At 42.6% G+C, this 23,436-nt stretch overlaps 1 protein-coding gene across 2 annotated transcripts in view; it reads right to left on the bottom strand.

Moving 5' to 3' along the window:
* The window catches only part of WDPCP (WD repeat containing planar cell polarity effector), a 333,546-nt gene that overhangs the window by 127,395 nt on the left and 182,715 nt on the right, over positions 1 to 23,436 (bottom strand). For both annotated transcript variants that reach the window (XM_066595499.1, XM_066595500.1), the window contains one exon: positions 19,331 to 19,519. In XM_066595499.1, coding sequence (XP_066451596.1) covers positions 19,331 to 19,519 — 189 coding nt within the window. The remainder of the gene's footprint in view (positions 1 to 19,330; positions 19,520 to 23,436) is intronic.

Genomic DNA, 23,436 nt, shown 5'->3' with positions numbered 1-23,436 from the left:
ACTCAGTACAGATTAATTACTGGCTAGAGCTGACACACCCTACCAGAGATCCCCTGCTTCAAGAATTAGCGCATGCCTCCTATGGGGAGTCGTTGGTGGTGGACCTATGGACTCCTAAGAAGCCCAAATACAGGGCAAAAAACTTTGACCCGCTTATAAGGGGACCATGCGAAACGTGGGACAAATTCAAAGGCGAACTAGCCCCAGACCCCTCCCCTTTAGCACCAATCGGTTGTCTGATTAGACTGCTGGGAAAGGAACCTGACCCGTGCTCTGTAAGCATCTGGAAGCAATTTAAGGGAACTAAAATAAAGGACATACAGCTACTGTCTCATAAATCCACAGAAGATATAATCACAACACTAGCCCCAAATAACAAGCTCTCCTTTCTACAGGTATCGCATGCTAAAAAAGCAATAAACGAATTTCTAGCTAAATTCAGTTCATCCAGACCAAAAACCGTATTCGAAAAAACAACTGAGGTAAATAACGCAAAACAAAAAATCTCTTATATCCGCAAGAACTACATAGCCCCTCCCCGAATATCTAAGCCCAGCTTTATAACCTCTTGGGAAAAAGAACTAAAGATCTCCCTTTCAACAAAAGAAACCCAACTCATCCTGAGAACGGCTTACGGACTAACCCCCTGTGTCCTAATGCAAGAAAGCCACTATAAGCTTCTCACAAGGTGGTACAAAACCCCCCAATGGCTTAAAGACTACAATTTAGCGCCCAACAACACATGCTGGAGATGCAACAACGACATCGGATCCTATCTCCACATCTGGTGGGAATGCCCGAAAATAACACCCTTTTGGGAGGGAGTAGAGGGTGACTTGAGAAAACTTTCTACCAATTTCAAAATTACCCCGGACATAATCTTTCTCTGGAGGCCCTCCGCAAGCTTCCATCCCCACAAGCACAAATTGTTAGCCCACCTACTTGACGCTGCAAAAGCATTAATCCCACTTCACTGGCTGCAACAAGTTCCCCCTTCCTTAAACCAATGGAGAGATAAGGTAGATTTGATATGCGATCTAGAAGAGCTGACAAGCTGGTCTAGGAACACACAGGAGGACTTTATCCTCACATGGTACCCCTGGAGGGAGTTGAGGAGAGGCTGCCAGCAGACTTAAACCTCCCTGGGTTGAGAGACCTGAGAGGGGGCACAGCCCCGGGAGTGACAGGCCAAAAATGTCCCCATTGAGAGGATGGGAGATGATGTATAGGGTGTGCAGAGGAGGCTATCGGACCTCGGACGCTGGAAGCCGGTCGTAAGAGGGAAGCCGCGCTGATGTGGAGGACTCCGTAGACCCGTGGTAAGAGAGAGAGAGACAGCTAACGTCACCAGGGCGGAGACTCAGCGCCAAAAACCCCTCTGCCCGGTGACCCGACACCCCTATCTCTACCCCCCCCCCTTTCCAACCCCTCTTTTCCGTCCCCCCCCCCCCCCTCTCCTGTCCACTATTATTCAGAATATGTTAGAGCACGTTTCGCTAAAGTTTTCTAGAGTTTGTAGGATCTAAGTTTGAGCGGGGACCTAGTCCCCCTCGGGGGCCCCCCCTCCGCACCCGTAGGCGAGGGGGAGAATCCCGAGCATATTTTCTAGGAACCTGGTAATATGTACGGTTGCAATTGATCACGCAATTTGACTGCTTAACCACGTTTTCTTTTCCTTCTGTTACCATAACCCAGTATTTGCAAATATTTTATACATTTGTAGTGTTATTAAAAACCAAAAACTTAATAAACATGATTTAAAAAAAAAAAATATATGATGTTTTATTATGTGGTATACATCAACAAAGTAATTAAAGAGGGTTAGGCTATTCATATCCGAACCATGAGTCATGGCCGTTCCTCCCAATTTTAAAAGGAATGTAACCTCAAAAATTATCTTTGCTTGATTATGCCTAAACAAGGAATATACTTATTAATACACTTAGGAGTATTTAAAGGGAACCTAAGATATTGTTAATGTTGCCCTCCTGGAGTGCAGAAGTAGGATTTCAGTGGTCCGTCACTTATGGGCTAATATTCAAAAACTGTATGCTTATCCAACAACATGCGGCCAGAGAAAAGTCATATATTCCTGAGTCTTAGCCCCCCCACTGTGATTGGCCATTTAGTGATGCACTGTAATAGTAGCAATACTGTCAATCACAGCGAGTCTCTGACTTACACTATAGGATCCAATACAGCTCTATCCCACAGCTCTAAAACACTAAGTATTAAATATTACCTCTTATCCAGGAATTTTAGCATTAAACCCTCCTTTGCCATACACGGTCAGGGATCCCAGCATTAACCCCTTAACTACCCTAAACCAACAGAGATGCAGATATCCTTCAATGCCCTAGACCACCAAGGATGTTGGTATTAAACTTCCCCACTCTCCTATACCACTAAGTATAGTGGCAGTAGTCTTTCACAGTCCTAGACCACCAAATATTCTGACATTAAAGAGAACCTGTCATCACTTTCGAGCCCCATAAACTACATTATGGATATCAAAGGTGATTGAACAGGGAGTCAGAGGAATAGTTTATCTCACTGTATGGACATAGCAACTCTGCAGTACACTGCAATCGGGCGATCGGTGAGTATGAAACATCACTCTTTGGATTCCCCTTTCCATCACCTTTCAAAAGGTTCCCTTTAATCTCTTCATTGGGTACTGGCATTAACCTTATCCCTATCTTTGACCACTAGGCATGCTGATAACAACCTCCACCTTTGCCAGGGATGCTGGCTTTAAACCTGTTTACTGCCCAAGACCACCAATGATGCTGACTTAAAGTTTTCCCTGACCTAGACATTCATATTAACCCCCTTCACTACGCTAGAAAACCAGGGAAGCACACACTAAAACCTTCACTACCCTAGACCACGAGGAAAGTTGATAGCCCCCTTACTGCCCTAGACCACCAGCGATATAGGCACTAACCATTTCAATTCTCTATAGCACTAGATATGTTGGAATTTACCCACTTGCTACTCAAGACCACCAGCACTGTCACTAGTAACTCCTTGACTATCCTAGACCACTAGAGATATTACCATCACCCTCAAAGACAATCTGGGATGCAAAATTCTTGTTGGTCAGGGAGACAAAAAATTCTGCAGACTGCAACGATTTATGTGGACCCCGCATTAGGCTGCAAAGACTTAGAAAAAACTTTCACTGTAAAATACTTTGTGTTATAGAGTCCCTATGGTGATTTTTTCCCCAGTCATTACACAACTAGTCCCCTAGTATATATAAGTTGGCTATTATATTACCTTGTTTAGTTATTCCTTTTTATCTGAAAAGTCCTAGAGACACCCTTCTCTTCAGATGGGTCATGCGATCTCATTATGACTGTCTGAAAATTACTTTCTTTGTGCCGTTTCAACAATTTACTTTTTCAAAAAACAGAATTCCTGTATGATAATACAAGGCTGTACCACACAGGCTCTTCGGGGGAAGTGTCCTCACAGCAGGCAGAGATGTACTGGTTCTAGCTGGTTATGTAATGTTGTGCTGATACATCATGGGATTGCTAGCACAGCATAGAGGAAGAGTAAGCATGGAGAAATGTAAACATCAAGATGGTGCCTGATAAACATCAGACAGGAGGCTGCACTGCATGTAATGGCCCCTTTACAGGTGCCAACAGTTGGGACAGGGGTCTAACATCACTGCTAATGTCGTCATCACTCGTGCAGAGAATTCACACTGAAAGACTACATCGCTGGATCGCGGGCTTCTCGCTCAGTGCTTTAACTTCTATGTGAAGTGCTCAGTGTTTACACTGAACGACAGCTCCGAGATCCAGCGATGGATTTTAAGCTAACTGAAAAGTCAACTTAAGAACCTGTGAATGAAAAACAAGCAATTTTTGTGCCTTTAAACTGCATGATTATTGCTCAAATTCTTTTGATTGTAAATGGCCCATAAGTGACCATAACATACATAGGAGACTTCCAGAGTTTGATCATCTGGTGAGGGAGGTAGGGTTGAAAAAAAAAACACCAAAAAAACCCAACTGTTTTTGCTGCAGTGACTCTTTAACCCGTTTAGGACCAGGCACTGTAAATTTACGGGGCCTGGTCCTGGGCGATGCTTTAAGCTGGACATACAGCGGTGCTTTAAGCCCAGGACCAGGCGCTGTAAATTTACAGTGCCTGGTCCTGGGCTTAAAGCACCGCCGTATGTAAAATTACGGCGGCGCTTTAAGTTTCCTGCTTCTGCAATCAGTCAGAGCCAGGAACGGGTTATCAGCTGTTAGTGACAGCTGTTAACCCGGAGAAGAAGGCAGGAGGGGGATTTAACCCTTTCTGCCTTTTGCTTCCTTGAGTACACAGCGCTCAATGAGTATTGTGTACTAGAAAGTGAAAGTAAAGTGTAACTTTCAGTATGGGAGCCGGGGGTTATGTGACCGCCAGGATTCCCTGCTACATCAGAGCTGGAGGGTCAAACTAGTCCCTGGACAGCTCTGCAGTGACTCTTGTCACTACGGGGGTTGTTTTCCCCTGTAACTGGGGCCCCAGCTACAGTGGGAAAGTGTCAAATAAAAAAAAAAAAAAAAAAGGAATGCCCCCCAGAGGTCTTATATGATGTCATGGGGGACATAGATAGTAAAAAACATAATTACATAAATAAGTTTTAAAAAATTACAGAATAAAACCACAATATACACAAGAAAGAAAATAACCCAAAACCGATGCCAACCAAAAACGTCTCTATAAGCGCCCTGTAATCCAAAACCATACATACTATATATTAAAACGTCCAAAACAAAATGAGGAACCCATTCCATACTTTATTTTAGTGTAAATACACATATTAGAAAAAAAAATAACTATACATGTTAACATATTTTTTTTAGCTTTTTACGCCCAATAAAACTAAAAAAACTGAAAAAAGTCTGTGAAAAAGATATTAAAAAAATAGCCATATATGTCACGGAAAAAAAAAACACAGCAAAAATAATTTTGATAGCTGAAGGGAACAAAATGCCTGTTACCTAATGTGATAGCACACTCCAAATAAGTGAAAGCAAGCGATTACCTGTTCTAGAGCTATAAGTAAATGATACAATAGTGATACACTACTGCTCTTCTTCTTTTTAGGAGTATACTAAACCTCAACAAATGGAGAATTACTTACAAGCATTCTACCAAGATTAAGACTACTAAGGCTAGAAAAAAACCCAACATCCTATTGCTTCTACAAGTGGATCTCCAGCTTTTGTCTTGTATAGTTTCGAGGAAAAACAGGCTTGCATCTCATTTTTGATATAAGAGCTTTCAAGTCTCTGAGTCACTGTCTTGGCAGCTACTCTTAAGATACTTACATCTCACTACTGTCTTAACTTTAAACTCTGCATGCTATTTTGTTGTATCTCCTCGTTCCATTGAACCTCCCTGCCTCACATTGACTGCTAACTCCTCTATATTTCGGCGCCCAGCAGTGGTCTATTATGAGCTCTCCTCTTTTGTATAGCTCAGTACACAACATTTTTTTTCCTGTAAGATATTGACTTTCGGACCAACAGAAAGCTGCATTTTACTAGAATATACAGGGTGGTCCAAAAGTACGGAGGCACTTGAGTAAATGGAAAACGGAGGTTGGGAACGCCACCCTGTGTGCGGCATGATGCTAAGGGGTAGGTGCCCAACACAGCGCCCATTTTGAAAGCCGCCATCATGCAAGCAAGTCAATATGGGAAGGAGTGACACATGTATCTGATGGAGAATTCGATGAATATAAATCTGTGTTTAACCCCTTAGGGACCGCCTATTTTATTTTTTGTTTTTATCCTCATCACTTTCAAAAAATCATAACTCTTATTTGTCAATCAATGTAGATGTCTGAGGAGTTGGTTTTCTCAATGGCGCTATTTAATGTACCATATATTGTACTGAAAAACCTTTAAAAAAAAGTCTAAGTGCAGTGAAATGGGAAAAATATTAAATCCTCCAATCCGGAAGGGGAGAGAGGATGGAAGGTGGGGGGGAGGGGGGGGGGGGAGAAGGGTGGCCTTGTTAACTTTATTCAATGGGTTAATACTGTTGTAGGGTCCAATGGTACCCAGGCTCTCGCTTCAGAAAGCATGTTATTGTATCAATACATATATGTGTGTTCAGTGGAATAATTTGCCAAGACTAAACCAATGACAAAAGGAAACATACTCTCTTAGGCCTACTGCACACGGGCGGATTTGCATTGCAAAATCCGGAGCGGGATTCCGCTTCCGGATTCAGCAGCAAATCCAGCCCATAGCACGCTACGGCAATACGCAATGCTGCGTATTGTGCGGGCTACGCACGGCCTGCTTCCATTGAAGTCAATGGAAGCTGTCTGTCCCGCGGCCATTCTGCAGTCATCATTGCAGAACGGTTGCGGCAGATGCATTCTCGCTATAGCAGCGGCGCGGCGTCCTCTGTACTGCGCAGGTGCGCCTGCACGTCAGCTGGCATATCAGCAGCAGAGGAGAAGAGGGTGGAGAGGTACGATGGGGTCGCCATAAGGCAGGCGGCCTTATACAATCCATACAAAGAAGACATTCTTTCGTTATCTGAAAGCAAACGGATTGGTTACATTCCACTACAGTACTACACAGGCGCAGTAACTGTTTAACCCTACAATTGCAGTCTCATCTCCTGCCCTAAAATGGGCATACTTCCACCCTCCTTTTTACAACTCCCACCATCTGACTTGCATTAACTCTTTCTAAAATAAAATTATTTTCTGCTGCCATCTTCTGACAGCTGTAACCTTTTTTCTTTTAACATCTACATAGTTGTGTGAGGGCTCATAATTGCAGGGTGTCCTGTAGTTTCTATTGGTACCAGTAGTATATTTGCCTTTTTTTTCTTGGAGACAGGATGACCGTAAATTTTTTTTTTCTGAAGATGTTTATTGTGCGCAGTAAACAATATATTACTTTGATTGCCTTTAATGAATGCAGTAATACCAATTTTTTTTTTTTTTTACTTTAGAGTCTATTATAAATATGAAAAAACTTTTATTACACTTTATTTTTTTTTAATAATTTATAAAGCTTTTTAAAACTGATTTATACATTATGTTTTAGCCCGCATAGAGGACAAGAACGTGTGATGATTTGATCACTCTTGCATATGATCTAATACCATTGTATTATATTAAACCGTGATCTGGCAGGCAAACTATCAAGCCATGCTACAGGCACGGCTTGACAGGCAATCTGCTATGGCAGCTCTGGGAGCTTTCCGAAGGCCCCCGGCTACTATAGCAACTGAACAACACCCAGCAATCACATTGCGGGGGGTCACATGGGACCCCCGAACATCGAACAGGGCATTTAAAGGCTGCTGTCAGAATTGACAGTGGTGTTTAAAGGGTTGACAGTCAGGATCAGCATGAGTGCTGATCGGAGCGGTTACCGGCGGGTGTCGGCTATAAGAAACAGCCACATTGTATGCAGCGGGATCGACTGTCAATCCTGCTCTATAATTGTACGTCCTGTGTAATTAAGGGGTGAAATGTGACGTACCTTCATTACTGTCAGTTATTATTAATTTTACAGGCACAGATATGACTGTAAGATTAAACACAGGAGGATAAGACAGGAATTGTGCTGATCTCCGGGCCCGCAGTACCCAAGTCGTTGTGGTGGAATTTAATGGTCGGCACCCTAACAGATCACCCATCTGCCACAGTTGGCAAACTACTTGCCAAATTTACGAAACGGGTTCTGCGTTGGACCTGCCAAGTAGTGGACATAACAAAACTGTCATAGACGAAGCAACAACAATGGCCAATCTAGAGTTTTTCTGTTAGAGCCCGCATTATAACACCCGACGTCATTCACAAGAGAGCGGAGCGAGTCAAACCACCATCGGATGGATACTAGCTACGATCAAATGGCACCCGTAAAAGATGCAGTTGCTGCATCATCTCAATGAGGACAAACCTGATTACTGTGCTGAATTTGTGGAATTGGTGTTACAGCGAGATCCCCATTTCACAGAGATGGGACTGTTCAGTGATGAAGCTTCTACGTGAACAGGGAGGGCAACCAAGAAAACCTTTGCTACTGGTCCAACACAACCCTGCACTGGACAGATCCCTCCAAGATGGTTGGTGCACAGAGAGTCATAGTGTGTGGGGTACAAAGACAGTGGGCCAATTCTTCATCGGCTGTAAACTTACTGCTGCCAAGTATCTGTAATTGTTACGTGAAAGGTATTCCTGCCACTGTGCAAGTCCCAGTGTTCGTACAACCCCCCTCGCATTATGGAATTGACGTACACGAGTTTTCAGATCAGCAGTTTCCGGGGAAGTAGATTGTGAGTGGGCGTGCGATAAATGTCCGAGATTAGAATACCCCCCTTAAAACCAAGCCAAGGCTCAACTTTGTAGATATACAAATGACGACGCCATAACATTCTCCATGCCATCTCAATCCACAGCTCCTTTAATCTTATTTATTATTCCTCTTTCTTACAAAACGTTAATTGAACAGGTTAACAAAAGCAGGTTTATATTCTTTTTTTCTGCACTCTTTATATGCTTATTTCCATATAGCCAGCTTCATAAGCCAAAAACTTGCTTATACTCTCTGACATCATTGCCCCCAGGCCATTACCCCAAGAATAGTCTTGATTCAGTGGTAGCTGGCACGAATATTGAGAAACACAATTCCACGGGGAAAGGCAGAGACATGATCAATATGCAAAGCAGAGGTCAGATCAAGGGGAGTTCTTGCATAATGGTAAAACAAGCAGAAGCTCGGGGTAAGCAGCAAACAGAGAGATCATGGTCAAAATACAGGCCGAGGTCAGGACAGGAGAAGATGGGAAAGCTGCGTGAATAAGGGTACTTTTACACAGACTGACTATCGTTCTTGTGCTTTCACATAAGAGTGATATTCATTCAGTGAATGGAGGTGCAGCGTACCGGAGATCTCTTCTGGCCACTCATTTCCATTCACTATGAACAAGCAGTCATTCAACGATGAGCGGACTGCCTGCTTATACTGAGAGAGGTGGGCCCTGCGTATACATGGGACAACTATCGCTTGTTTGAGTGATTTGTGAGCTGATAATTAGCCCATGTAAATGGACCCCAAAGCCCCATTTACACGCAACGATTATCGCTCAAACAATGTCTTTTTGTAAATGCTACCATCGCTTGCTTTACGTCCGAACGATGATTTTTAGTTGAGCTTAAAATCCATCATTCAGCCGGAGAGCTGATAGCAGGGACTCCACGGGAGTGCTGCTAACATTGTATTCAGCTGCAGTCCTGCATCAGAACAAAGGGGCTGTATGCAGTAGACAGACCACGTGCTGTTCTCTACATACAGCTCAGGGAGGCTCATTTACATGCCAATGATGGTAATAAGCTACTAATGGGCATTAGTGCCCATTAGCAGCTTATGCAAAATGATTCTTCAAAATGTCAATCATCCTATCTTTTGAACGAATTTTGAGCGATCCTCTTTGCGTGTAAATGGGGCTTAAGGCATGGGTCAAAACAGGAATCCATTAGAATATAATAGCACTTTGCAGAACTATATGAAAATAATTACTCAGGCACCCTCCAATGGGGAAGGGTGACTTAAATAGCCAGGAGCATGTCTGGATTGTCCAATGACGGTAAAGCTGGATGTGTGTGCTGGCACTTTAAAAGGCGAGCTGAGTATGCACACCCTACAGGCAGCAGCGGCAGGAGCTCTGGCAGGACAGATAGTGTGGGGTTTGCCGGGCATAATGGGAGGGACCACAATCGTCGGAGAGAGGAGGAGTTACAGAGAGCCACCGGCCACGGCCGGCAACCAGAACAGTTCCATTCTAGGTACTTATGTTAGATTCAAGTACCGTTTAATGATCATTCATTTTATAATACAACAGGCAGAAGCTAAAATGCAAAAAAAAGCGTAGAAATTACAGAATTTTTAAAACAAGTCTCCTAAGAATAAGTAATTGTATGCGAAAACATCTAATACCGGAAAAGCCGAAACGATAAATTAGCAATTTCAGGACTGTGAAAGATATACGGCGAGATAAGCTGAACCCCTGTATTTATTTTACAAACCAGCAGTCAGTTTAGATTAAAAGCGAATGGTGTTTTTTATTTCCTCGGCGACGAGACGGTTTCCTTCGCCTTTGCTGTTTTCTGACAGCGTGTTTTGTGTTTCTGAATGTTCCGACCTACATGGAATAAGAGTCACTACTTCTATAGTTACAGATTCATTAGAAATCTCAGCTTGAAGCTGACGGAGGAGAAAAGATCTCAAAGATAACCGTCACATCCCACCAAATAAAGAGGGCTCGCCGGGCTCTGCTAATAAAAAGGAAAACAAATTACCGTGCATTTCAAAATTGTTAGATTCAGACATAATAACTCGTTGCTGAAAACAAATGTACTCCTGTTTGAAGCCCCTATTGGTATCATGGAGCTATCAGCTTTGTAATAAGCGGACAGCAATAACAGTGTTTTAAGAAGCGCAGTGGGAATTAACGCGGACCGGCTAATGTTTTCTTAAAATGGCTTTTAATGGTATACTTTCTGCTACTCGGAACAAAAGTGATTTGGATATTGGCATTTTGATCTAAATTGAATATTAAGTAAAAGTGGAGGTAATGTTTCATTATTTTACTATAATGAGTATCGGGCGCAAGGATAAACTAGTTTTAGGAATTAAAGGAACACGTCAGCTTGAACACGCTATCCAAACTGCAGGCATCATGTTATAGAGCGGGAGGATCTGAGCAGATTGATATATAGTTTATGGGGAAAGTTTCCGTAAAACTTGTATTCTATTCATTTACATCTCTGCTCATTCTGAGCTGACCGGTCCAATGGGCGGTCTTATCAGGGATCAACAGCTTTGACTGTACATAAAGGGAAGGCTGACGATTACTGATAGGACCGCCCATTGGACTGTTCAGCTCAGCATGAGCAGAGATAGAAATATACTGAATATTTCCCCATAGAACCATATATCTGCTCAGCTCTATAACTTGTTTGACTCCCTGTAAGGTTTGCCTACCACTACCAAGACTATATATTGATCAGGCTACAGCTTACTGTATCAGTGGAAGGATGACGTTAAGCATTTAATCTCTCTGGGTTCCAACGTCTCTCTTGCTGGCCGCCGTCACAAAGAGTCTTTTGGCAAGTAGGGATGCGGGGCCGAGAATGCACGACAGAAATGGCTGTTCAGCTAGCCAATATGGCTAGGGTTTTAATCTTCTCTTTTTATATACCCCAAAATCTTACTTGCTTTTGCTGCTGCCATGTGACATTAAGTATTGCTAAATAGTTATTTATAAACAGAGTACTTCTCCTGTTCTGTCATCCCCAGTGTTATTCCATTTGAAGGGGTATTTTGGTTATAGGACATTTTTTAAGCTTTCACCTATTCACAGGATGGGTGTAAACTGATGTATCGGTAGGTGTCTGACTGCTGAGACACCCGCTGACCCCAAGAATGGGGACGCATGTCCCTTCTATTTCATAGTTAAAGATGTATGATCCCGTTTCCATAGTGTTGTGGGGAATGGAACCGCTGGTCGCACATGCGCAGCAGTGACTCCAATCCTCTCAACAGTGCAGGCATGTAGCTGAGTGTTGTGATAGGCTCTCTCTGTCTGCCCCATTGAAATGAGTGGAGCAGATCAGCGGTTGGATGCCCACGTATCTATTAGTTTTCACCCATTCAGTGAATGGGTGAAAATAAAAAATGTTTTAGCACATTTTCCCCAAAATAAGACCCTGTCTTATATTAATTTTTGTCCACAAGAGGCACTGGGTTTTATTTTCGTGGGATGTCTTATTATACTTACCCAGCAGGCGCCGTTTGGGTCCCTGCCGCTGGTCTCTGGAGAGCTTGCTTGCAGTCCTCAGCTGCCAACATAAGATCACTTCCTGGTGAAGGGGTTGGTAAACTCTGCCTCCAGCAATCGATAGCCCTAATTGGTTCTTGAGCGCTGTGGCTCAGCCAACCACAGCCATAGCTTGTTGGAGGCATGGTTTACGAACTTAGTTACCAGGAAGCGATCTTCTGTCGGCGGCTGAGGACTGCAAGCAAGCACGCTGGAGCTCCATAGACCAGCGGTAGGGACCCAGATGGCGCCTCCTAGGTAATGTATTGTTTTGGTTTTTTTTAATGTAGTGTAGCTAGGGCTTATTTTCGGTGTATGGTTTGTATGTCAAGCTCTTACCCCCCAAAAAATCAGGTAGGTCTTATTTTCGGAGAAACACAGTATAACTGGAATACCACTTTAATGTATCGGTATATACAGTTATACGATTCCTGTGACCTAGCTGCATTACTTTACATTGATCGACATCAAATCCATCTGCCATGTTCTTGGCAATGCTTATCTCCAGTAGTTATTTGCATGATATTTTACAGTCTCGCTGAGTCCAGTATCCTACATAGTTTTGTATCATTAGCAAGTATGTGGCGGTCAGGAGGACTGGAGCGGCGGGGCAAAACAGAGGAGTATAGACTGGTTTGTTTTTTCGGTCAGTGATCGTGGAGTTGAAAATAGGCCAGTAACATAGCCGCTAGACGACCATTTAAATTGCTATATTTCGAAAAGACTTCCATCAGCATCTTGGCTTTTACAACAACAACTTGTAAATGACAAACCGGCTCCTGTAACTTTTTGCTTTCATATATTATATGGCAGGGTGGCATTTTTTGATCTTAAACAGTAAATCAGAATATGCATATATGTGCTTATTTGTCCAATTTAGGTACAACCGCCAGCAAGATTATGCACAATACAAGCAGTAATCATCAGCCCTGAACCAGTTGAGCCCACCTTCTCAAGCTGTTAAGAAAGGCATAAATATCTCATAGCATGCAACGTGATGGCTTTTATCTAAAACATAAATACATCATTGAACAAAGCCTGTGGAGTCTGCTTTTGTATTAGCAAAAGCAATTTTGTCTGCCTTTAAAAAAATCTATATATTTCAAAGTAGTATTATGCTTTCCACATACCTCAACTGTATAGAAAAGATATAAGAGAAGGGGAAAAATCTACTTCAGGCGACAAACACAAACAAAGATACACATAAATAGTAATAAATACACACATTGTATGCACATACATCCACACACACGCAGGCACATACATACATACATACATACATACATACATACATACACGCATACATGCCTTATTGTCAAAAGAAATCAAGCCCCTAGAAGTTCCCCCCCTAGTAGTGGTATGAGGGACAATGACAGCCCAGCGATATGTTCAGGACATCCTGCAGCCACATGTGTTCCTCTCATGGTGGCTTCCAAGAGGCATCTTCTAGCAGGATAATGATCAGCCGCACACACAAGGGGGTCACAGGAGCCCCCACAACATGGTCACACTTCTGTGACTGCCCGGTCGCCAGATTTATCGGTAATAGAACATGTATTAGACCATCCTAAATGGCAATTTCGACAGCTTACGAGTTTGCACGATCTAGAGGCTCAGTTACAGCAAATGTGGACCAATATGTCGCACAACAGGGTACTAGAGCCTCCATGCCCGCCCATATCACATGTTGTATCCAGGCTAGAGGTGGTACAACAGGGTACCAGAGCCTCCCTGCCCGCCCGTATCACATCTTGTATCCAAGCTAGAGGTGGTACAACAGGGTACTAGAGCCTCCATGCTCGCCAGTATCACATCTTGTATCCAGGCTAGAGGTGGTACAACAGGGTACCAGAGCCTCCCTGCCCGCCCGTATCACATCTTGTATCCAAGCTAGAGGCGGTACAACAGGGTACTAGAGCCTCCATGCCCACCTGTATCACATCTCGTATCCAAGCTAGAGGTGGTACAACAGGGTACTAGAGCCTCCATGCCCGCCCGTATCACATCTTGTATCCAAGCTAAAGGTGGTACAACAGGGTACTAGAGTCTCCATGCCTGCCCGTATTACATCTTGTATCCAAGCTAGAGGTGGTACAACAGGGTACTAGAGCCTCCATGCCCACACGTATCACATCTTGTATCCAAGCTAAAGGTGGTACAACAGGGTACTAGAGCCTCTATGCCTGTCCGTATCACATCTTGTATCCAAGCTAGAGGTGGTACAACAGGGTACTAGAGCCTCCCTGCCCGCCCGTATCACATCTTGTATCCAAGCTAGAAGCGGTACAACATAGTACTAGAGTCTCCATGCCCACCCATATCACATCTTGTATCCAAGCTAGAGGCAGCACAACAGGGTACTAGAGCCTCCCTGCCCGCCCGTATCACATCTTGTATCCAAGCTAGAGGCGGTACAACAGGGTACTAGAGCCTCCCTGCCCGCCCATATCACATCTTGTATCCAAGCTAGAGGCGGTACAACAGGGTACTCGAGCCTCCATGCCCTGATATTGTAATCACTTACTTATACCAATGTTACAATCACACAGAGAAAGTTTCATCTGATTCCGACAACTCCTTCTAGATACTTGATTTTTTTACAATGAGTATATACACACACACACCATATATTAAATTTACACACAGAGGATATACAAAGTCTACACACCCCTTTTAAAATGCCACGTTTTTGTCATGTTAAGATGAATACTGTCAGATTTATTTCCACTTTCAATGTGACCCGTTTTCTGTACAATTTAATTAAAAAGCAAACTGAGATCTTTTAGGGTGGAAAAAAAACAGTAATAACGTGGTTGCATAAGTGTGCACACCCTACAACTAATACTTTGATAATGTACCCATTGACTTTATTGTAGCATTCAGTGTTTTGGGTCGGTGTATATCAGCATGGCATATCCTGACTTGGCAATCTTTGCCCACTCTTTCTTGCAAATGCGTTCCAAATCTGTCAGATTGCGAGGGCATCTCGTGTGTAGCGCCCTCTTCAGGTCAACCCACAGATTTCAATGGGACTCAGGCCTGGGCCCTTTGATCTTCTGGCAAGGCCACTCTTTTGTTGATTTCGAGGTCTGCTTTGTGTTGTTGTTGCGCTGAAAGCTGAGATTCCTCTTCATCATCAGCTTTTGATGATATTGGAACTGTTCATAATTCTCTTCACCTTGACTGAAGCTCCAGTTCCAGCAACTGAAAAACAGCGCCAAAGCATAATGCTGCCTCCACCATCTGCACTGCGGGTACGGTGTTCTATTGGTGATGTGTAGTGTTGGCTTGGCTCCAAACATACCTTTTGGAATCATGGCCAAAAGTTTTAAGCTTGGTCTCCTCAGACCATAACATGTTCTCCCACATACTTCTGGCAGACTTGATGGAGGTCTTAGCAGAACGTAGCCAGGCATGAATGTTTCTCTTTGTTAGAAAAGGCTTTCGTCTTGCCTCCTACCCCACTGCCCAGATATATGAAGAACAGGGGAGATGGTTGTCACATGCACTACAACACAACCAGTACTTGTTAGACATTCCTGCAGCTCCTTTAATATTTCTCACATCTTTAATACTAAGGAAAAAAATCAGGAATAGATGGAGGCGATGGTTGCGCCCAACATCTCGCAATCAGGGACCGTACAGCCGTCAGAATTTGCGACATCAACTTTAGTGTATTCCTACTCAGAATATGGGAAAGACATTAAGGAGGTACGCTTTAGGGGATAAGGGAATATCCAGCCAAAAGGTTTGGTGAATGGCCTGGCAAACCTCTAACCAAAAGGGTTGCAGCACCAATCAATCCAGAAAATATCAAAAATAGATCCTCTAGAACTTTTGCATTGCCAACATGAAATGGTAGGTAAAGTTTCCTGTAAACGGACTTCCCATTTGATCATGTACAAGTATCTAATTGGGTCTCTGAGGACGGGGTAATGAGAATTTTATAAATAGCAGGAATAAGACCTCATGTGGAAACAGAGAAGCGACATGGGCTTTCAAAAGGAGAGAGCTGAGTGTCCCCACACAGAAAGGTGTCCAATTTTGAAATATATTGACTACACAGGAAGGTGATATTTAGCTTGTAGATTTGGGAAGGAGATCATTGAACAAGTGACAGAATCCATTATATTGATAAACGCAAATAAGGAGTTCCAACTCCAAGGCTTAGAGAACATAGAAGTGAGGCTGTCTAGGAGACCTGGGTGAAATAGAAAGGATGTCAATGGTGAGTTAGGGAACATTAAGTTAAACTTCTGTAAGTCCTCCATAGAGCCATTGGTCCACCAGACAGAAGAGAATTAGGAAGTATTGGGGCAAGCCATAATTTCTCTATTTCCATCTATCTGCCCACACAGCTCAATTAGGATGACCAAACAGGGACTCTTTGAAGTTGGGAGGCCCACTAATAGTATAAGAGTTTAGGAACCATCAAGCCTCCATCTTCATTGCAGGAGAACAAAACTGATCTGGCTACTCTATGTCGCCCCTCCAGCCAAATAAACTATAGGAAGGCTGCTTGTTAAGTCCTAAGATCACAGAGAGGAAAAGGGATAGGAAGTGCCTCAAATAGTTAAAGGAGCTTGGGCATGATGGTCTTTTTAAGAGCCGAGATTTGTCCAAAAAAATAGAGCGATAAGATAATAAATATCCTTATATAATGAGGGTAAATTGGTATAATATAGGGGGGAGAACGAAGAAGTCAATTTAATACCCAAGTAGGCTATGGAGGTGTCACGCCACTGGTATGAGAAGTTAGATTACAATTGGGATAAAAGGGGATTAGGAAGGTTAAGGAGGAGAGCTTCTATTTTTGCCGTGTTCACTTTGTACCCAGAGAGTCGCCCAAATTCCTGTAAAAGAGGCATGACGATTAGGAAGGGAGGTGTGCAGATTAGTGAATGATAAGATATCGTCGGCAAATAAGGATATTTTAAATTGTGCACCTCAGAATCCCCTTACAAGAGGCTGCCATTGGTTCAATACAATGTGCAAATAGGAGACGAAATAAAGGACAACCTTGTCGAATGGCCTTCCTAATAGTAATTGGAGCCGTTGTAACATGCAGCAGGAAGATCTGCATTTGGGTGTCCAGTAGAGATGAGCGAGCGTACTCGGAAAAGCACTACTCGCTCGAGTAATGTGCTTTATCCGAGTATCGCTGTGCTCGTCCCTGAAGATTCGGGTGCCGCTGCGGCTGACAGGTGAGTCGCAGCGGGGAGCAGGGGAGAGCGGGCGGGAGAGAGGGAGAGAAAGATCTCCCCTCCGTTCCTCCCCGCTCTCCCCTGCAGCTCCCCGCTCCGTGCCGGCACCCGAATCTTCAGACCCGAGCACAGCGATACTCGGATAAAGCAAATTACTCGAGCGAGTAGTGCTTTTCCGAGTACGCTCGCTCATCTCTAGTGTCCAGGTTTCTCCATAACCTCAAAAGTTATGTGAAAAGCCCAAAGCACATATTTGTCTGGATCCTTGATTTGAAGTTTGTAGGAAATACATAAAAATGATCCACAAATAATTAAAAAAGCAGGGTACGGGCCATTTTTAGACGGCGTTATGGTGACCTGTAAACAGGTTCATTATCTTCCTGTTTGAGACTCAATTTAGGTACAAGTTATTATTAAGCAATTAACCGCAGCTTTTGATAAGAAAAAAAAACAGGCGTAAAGATAACAGCAGTTATTTGCACCAATCTGACTCGGTTCTTTTCATTAATACTAATTAGAGATAATTAAATCGTTGTATTTTTTTCTCATCCCAAGATATTTTAACTTCTAAGCATCTCACAGACTTCTACTCTATATAGAGCCTTTAATACGGTAACAGTAAGAGTGAGGTGGATTTATATAAGGCTATAGCAAATGAAATTTACAGACTGACCTAGAATAATAACATAGTAAGTTGTTAGGCTGGAAAAAGACATACTATATATCCATCTAGTTCAGCATATTATAACCCCCCTCCAATGTTGTTCCAGATGAGATAGAAGCCAATTTTGGAGGGGAAAAAATCCTTTACCGACTCCAATCTGGCAATCAGAATAATCCCGAATCACCTACCCTTCTAAAGTAATCAATGACTAGAACATGTAATATTGTAACCCTCAAGAAAGGTGTCCAGGCCACTGTTAAAATCAAATTCGCCATTAACACATCCTCAAGCAGTGTTCCATAGTCTCACTGCTCTTACAGTAAAGAACCCCCTTCTGTGTTGGTGTAGAAACCTTCTTTCCCCTAGATGTAGCGGGCGCCCGCTTGTTACAGTTACAGTCCTGGGTACAAATAGATTGTGAAAGCGATCTCTGTGTTGACGACATATATATATATATATATATATATATATATATATATATACACACACACATATACACATATACATACACACACACACACATACATACACACATATACACATTTATTGGGTTGCCGTCAGCCGTATTTTTTCTAAAGTAAACAACCCCAATTTTATGGAGGTTGTTAACTTTAGAAATCCGCTCTGGGTATTGTAGTCCACCCATTCCATTTATTACTTTAGTTACCGCCTTTGAGCCCGCTCAAGCTCTGATATGTCCTTTTTGAGTACCGGTGCCCAAAACTGTCCACAATATTCCATGTGTGGTCTGACCAGTGACTTGTAAAGAGGAAGAACAATGTTCTCATCATGTGCCCCTATATCCCGTGGTCCTATTTGCCTTGGCGGCAGCTGCCTGACACTGGTTACTTCAGTTAAGTTTGCAGTTAACTAAAACCCCCAAGTCCTTTTCCATGTCAGGGTTTCCTATTTAGTGTGTAATGGTGACATGTATTTCCTCTGCCCATGGGCAGAACCTTACATTTATCAGTGTTAAATCTTGTTTGACACTTTTCTGCCACCAACTGATCCAGATCCATTTGCCATTGTATTCTGCCCTCTCGTGTTTATTATTTTACACAGTTTTGTATCATCTGCAAATATTGATATTTTATTGTGCAATTCTTCTACAGGGTCATTAACCCCCTTCCCACCACAGGGCATAACTGTAGGTCCTGGTAGGGAGGTACTTAGCACAACAGGGGGTACAGTTACACCCTGAGGATCTCGTGCTATCCGGCAGCAGGAGCCGGGCTCCCCCTGCAGCGGCGGGGGTGCATCGGAGCAGCAACCCCCGCTGTTAACCCCTTCCCTGCCGCAATCTATGTATGATATATTCACGGAGAGCCCGACGGGTTACCATGGCAACAGGTATAAGGATCTATGTTATATCTTGATAAGCAGACCTAAAGGAGAAAAAGGAAGGTGATTTTCAGAATCTATGACCCCAAAATACCCCAAAAGTTTTTACATCTCAAACCACCAAAAATGGTGTTCCCCAGAGTTTTTGTTCCGTGTAAAAGCACCCGAACAGTATGACCCTTCTTCAGTGTTTTTTTCTTCAATCTACAAACATAGGAAATATACAAAAGAAAACCTATTACAGGAACCACAGTATCACCTTCTGTTTCCGGGGTGAGTTTCTGCCTTAAGAGATGGTTTAGGATGGCGCTCATGCATGTGTAGCACTGTTGACCAGCAGTGTTCCAGCTCATACATGTCAGTATAGCGATAGCTTCATCTACTTCTCCATGTGGGAGGTACTGAGAGACGAGCTCCACTGGGCCCAACTGTCCTCTGGATACAGAACCTGAAAATAACAGTAAATATAAAATATAGTTCAATGTACAAAAATGCTACATAATATGGCGATTTCTGGGCAGAACGTGACTGTATCAGATATACTGTATTTATTCTCCTTCCTCAAACCACTTGTCACGAAGGCTTCATACACAAGGCAATACGGAATGCATGGAGCTGTTTGGTGGCACAAGGACTGATGATCGATGTAGCTGTTTTTGTGCAGAACGGGTTGTATTTTTCAATGGCACTATTTAACTTACCATATAAACGTACTGAAAAACGTAAAAAATTCTATGTGGAGTGAAAGGGGAAAAAAATGCAACTGCACCATCCTTGAGGGTAGGAGGTCTTGTTTCTACGGCACACACACTGCAGCAATAACTTGATTCTGTGGGTTAGTATGATTACGTAAATACCAAATTTATATAGTTTTTTTTTTTTTTCTGTACTAATTAAAAAAAATACCTTTGGGGGAAAAAATAAATTATATATATATATATATATATATATATATATATATATATATATATATATATATATATATATATATATATATAAAGACGAAAGCCCTCACTGACTGACTGACTCCCTGACTGACTGACTCACTGACTGACTCACTGGCCACTAATTCTCCAACTTCCCGATGTCGTAGAAACATGAAATTTGGCACAAGCATAGATTATGTCCAAAATAGGAAAAGTAAAGGGGTCCCAACACAATTATTCAATTCTAAGCGCAAAAGTCTAGCGTCCAAATTTTACGTATGGAATCTAATTCTCCAACTTCCCGATGTCGTAGAAACATTAAATTTGGCACGAGCATTATGTCCAAAATAAGATAAGTTAATGGGTCGCAACTCGATTATTCAATTCTAATTGCAAAAGAATTAGCGTCCAAATTTTACGTACGGAATGTAATTCTCTCACTTCCTGATGTCATTTTATATAGAGGAAACCTTGCATGGTTGCCTCCACGTGTTGTTCCCTGGGTAACGCAGAGAACTATGCAAAATGGCGAACATATTTTTTTCCTCGGTATCTCTAAAGTAACCACGACTTCATAAGATTTTCTGTGTGAACACCAGATAAACACCAGTACCAAATTAACTTGGGCGAAGCTGGGTATATCAGCTAGTATATATATATATATATATATATATATATATATATATATATATATATATATATATTCTGCCACCATCTTCTGACAGCCCTAATTTTTTTTTTTCCCCTTGACAGTTGCATGAAGACTTGCTTTTTGCAGGACGTCCTGTAGTTTATACTGGTACCATTTCGGAGTACACATGGCTATTTGAACGCCTTTTACTACATCTTTTTTTGGAGATGGGGTGATCAAAAAAGTGCAATGCTGACGTGTATTGTTCTTTCTGATGACGTTCATCACGTCGAATAAATAATGTGTTACTTTGATAAAATCATACTTTTATGGATGCAGAGATACTAAATATGTTTTTTTTAATTATAAATATGGGAAAAGTTTACATTTTTAACCTTTCTTACGTTTAAAAAAAAATAAAAATTTGTACAGCCTTTTTTTGTTACCATTTGATTGTTAAATGCAGTATAATGCATTGTATTATGTTATACTGCTATTTGACAATCAATCTATCCAGCCATGCCGCAGGCATGGCTTCACAGGCAACCGGCAATGGCACCCCATGAGCCTTCAGAGACCATGGCAATCGAACGGCACCTCCGAACTCTGATCTGGGCATTTAAATGTCAGAACGGACAGCGGCATTTAAAAAGTTAACAGCTGCGATCAGCGAACATACAAACTTCCATGATGTAACTGTACGTCACGGAGCATTAAGGGGTTAAAAAAAAATAATAACAATTCGTTCTACATAAGATTGTTTCACAAGTCTCATCACATTTGTTGGATTTCCAAAGAAGGTTTGTTTGGTTGGTTAGGCTAAATTCACAGGTGCGCTAGGGATTCAGGGAGCAAGAAAACGGAATCCCCGGGGTGACCGGATCCGTCTTATTATGGAACCAAACTGTGCCGAAAAGACCCCGATGACGATTATGAGGCCGGTTCGGTTCCTCCACCTTTTCGGCATTTAGCCTGCATGCATGACTCTTTCGTCTGGCATTCCATGCTAGGGATGCTCTAAACGAAGCCAGCGACGCAGATGTGAATAGAGCCTTAGTTGTTCATGGTTGGCGAAGACCAGAACCTCGAGCCTTGTGAAATAATAAGGGAAGGATTTATTATTTATCAGTGGATGCATCGCCAGAAGTCGATTGATCTCATTAACAAGGCCGGTCCGGTAAGAGCACTGCTTAACCTTATTAGAGCGACAAAGAAGAGACACTAACAAGTAAAAAAAAAAAATCTGTAACGATGCCATATAAGTAAATTCTGGCCGAAATAATGAATGGAAATGGAAAAAACACAATTTTACACTGTGAAACAAAATACTTCATCTAAATGCAAACAATGAATTTTAAAATGTGAGAAATCTCAGCGATTGAGGTGAAACATCTTTCCCCCTTTAGATGCTTGACCTCACTTGGATGGTGCACTTCTTGGTAGAAAGAGGTGACAGCCAACTCGTAGCCTAATTGATTTAAGAACAGTGTCTGGGGAGGCAGTCCAATTAAATTTACAAGATGGCAATTAGCTGGAAGGCCTCTAAATCCCCGCACTGTGAGCATTCTGGCCTGCGTGAGACATAAATGTGCCGGAGATAGCGAGTCAAGGGCCTTTTTTTTTTCCATAAAAGCTGCTGTGAGCGGCGTCGCTGGGGAGAGAGGAAAATAAACTTGAGGCCTAAGATCACAGAATGTGGTCGGCTGTAAAGGTAAAGCAATTTAAGGGACTATTAAGACCTTGTAAATCTAATAGTTTTACCAGGTTATTTTTGGTCTTGTGAAACAAATTAATTGACTGATGAACTGTGTCATGACAGGGTGACATCGGAGTGCGGTGACAACGGTGTAAATAAGGGAAGGACTACGAATAGGGAGAGAGAAACGGCAACAGATATATGAGAAGGTATCAATGAGAAGTACTGCGTAGGGCAAACTGGTCACAGGGTGGCCAAAAGTGGACCTTAGGCTCTGTTCTCATCACATTTGGACCCTATGTTGGAAGTATACATCCCGAGGATGTCCCGATGTAGACCTCAGACAGAAGGTTGCAACATATCAACATTATAGGCTGGAGGTCCCCAACCTTGTATATCTTGTGAGTCCCATTCAACTTGGTGGTCGGATGATCCGGAGCCACATTAAAGTCAAATTGATTAACACGGTGAAAAACCAAAAATCATGAAATTTTGATTTCCACAGAAATATTTCAGTGTAACATTTGATACACTGGCATCATGCTACACCCACATTAACATTGGATATGGCTGTAATATTAATAGCGAATGTCATATTATAGCAAGTGAATATATAGGGTCGTAACTTAGGGCTCCTCCGGCGAGCCACATGTGGCTCCTGAGCCACTGATGGACGACCATTAGAATAGACAAAGAGCGAAATGCCGCCAATAGGCTCCTATTATATGGTATGGAATAATCTGCTATGTTATTCAATACTGCAAAAACAAAAAACAAAAACTCTTTTGCCCTTGGTTGGGTAAACGGAGCTCTATGCATACGTTTAGCATATATTCCAAGTGTAATCTCCGCCATATATACCAAACATCGGACTCTAGTATGATGTGAACAGACAAACATCGGACTCTAGTATGATGTGAACAGACAAACATCGGACTCTAATATGATGTGAACAGAGCCTTAGGCCGGCTTCACACAGCCGTAACGGGCTCCGCCGTGGAATTCCGCAGCGGAGCCCGTCAGGGCGCCCCCCAGAGACCCCAATACTTACCTCCGGATCCGGCGTCCTACGTCGCACATGACGCTTCGGCGCGCGTGACGCGCCGGCCGCG

The sequence above is a fragment of the Eleutherodactylus coqui genome, chromosome 3, assembly GCF_035609145.1.
Source record: "Eleutherodactylus coqui strain aEleCoq1 chromosome 3, aEleCoq1.hap1, whole genome shotgun sequence".
Classification (NCBI taxonomy): Eukaryota; Metazoa; Chordata; class Amphibia; order Anura; family Eleutherodactylidae; genus Eleutherodactylus; species Eleutherodactylus coqui.
Note: the sequence above shows the minus strand (reverse complement) of the source record. Positions and strands in the feature narration are given on the sequence as shown.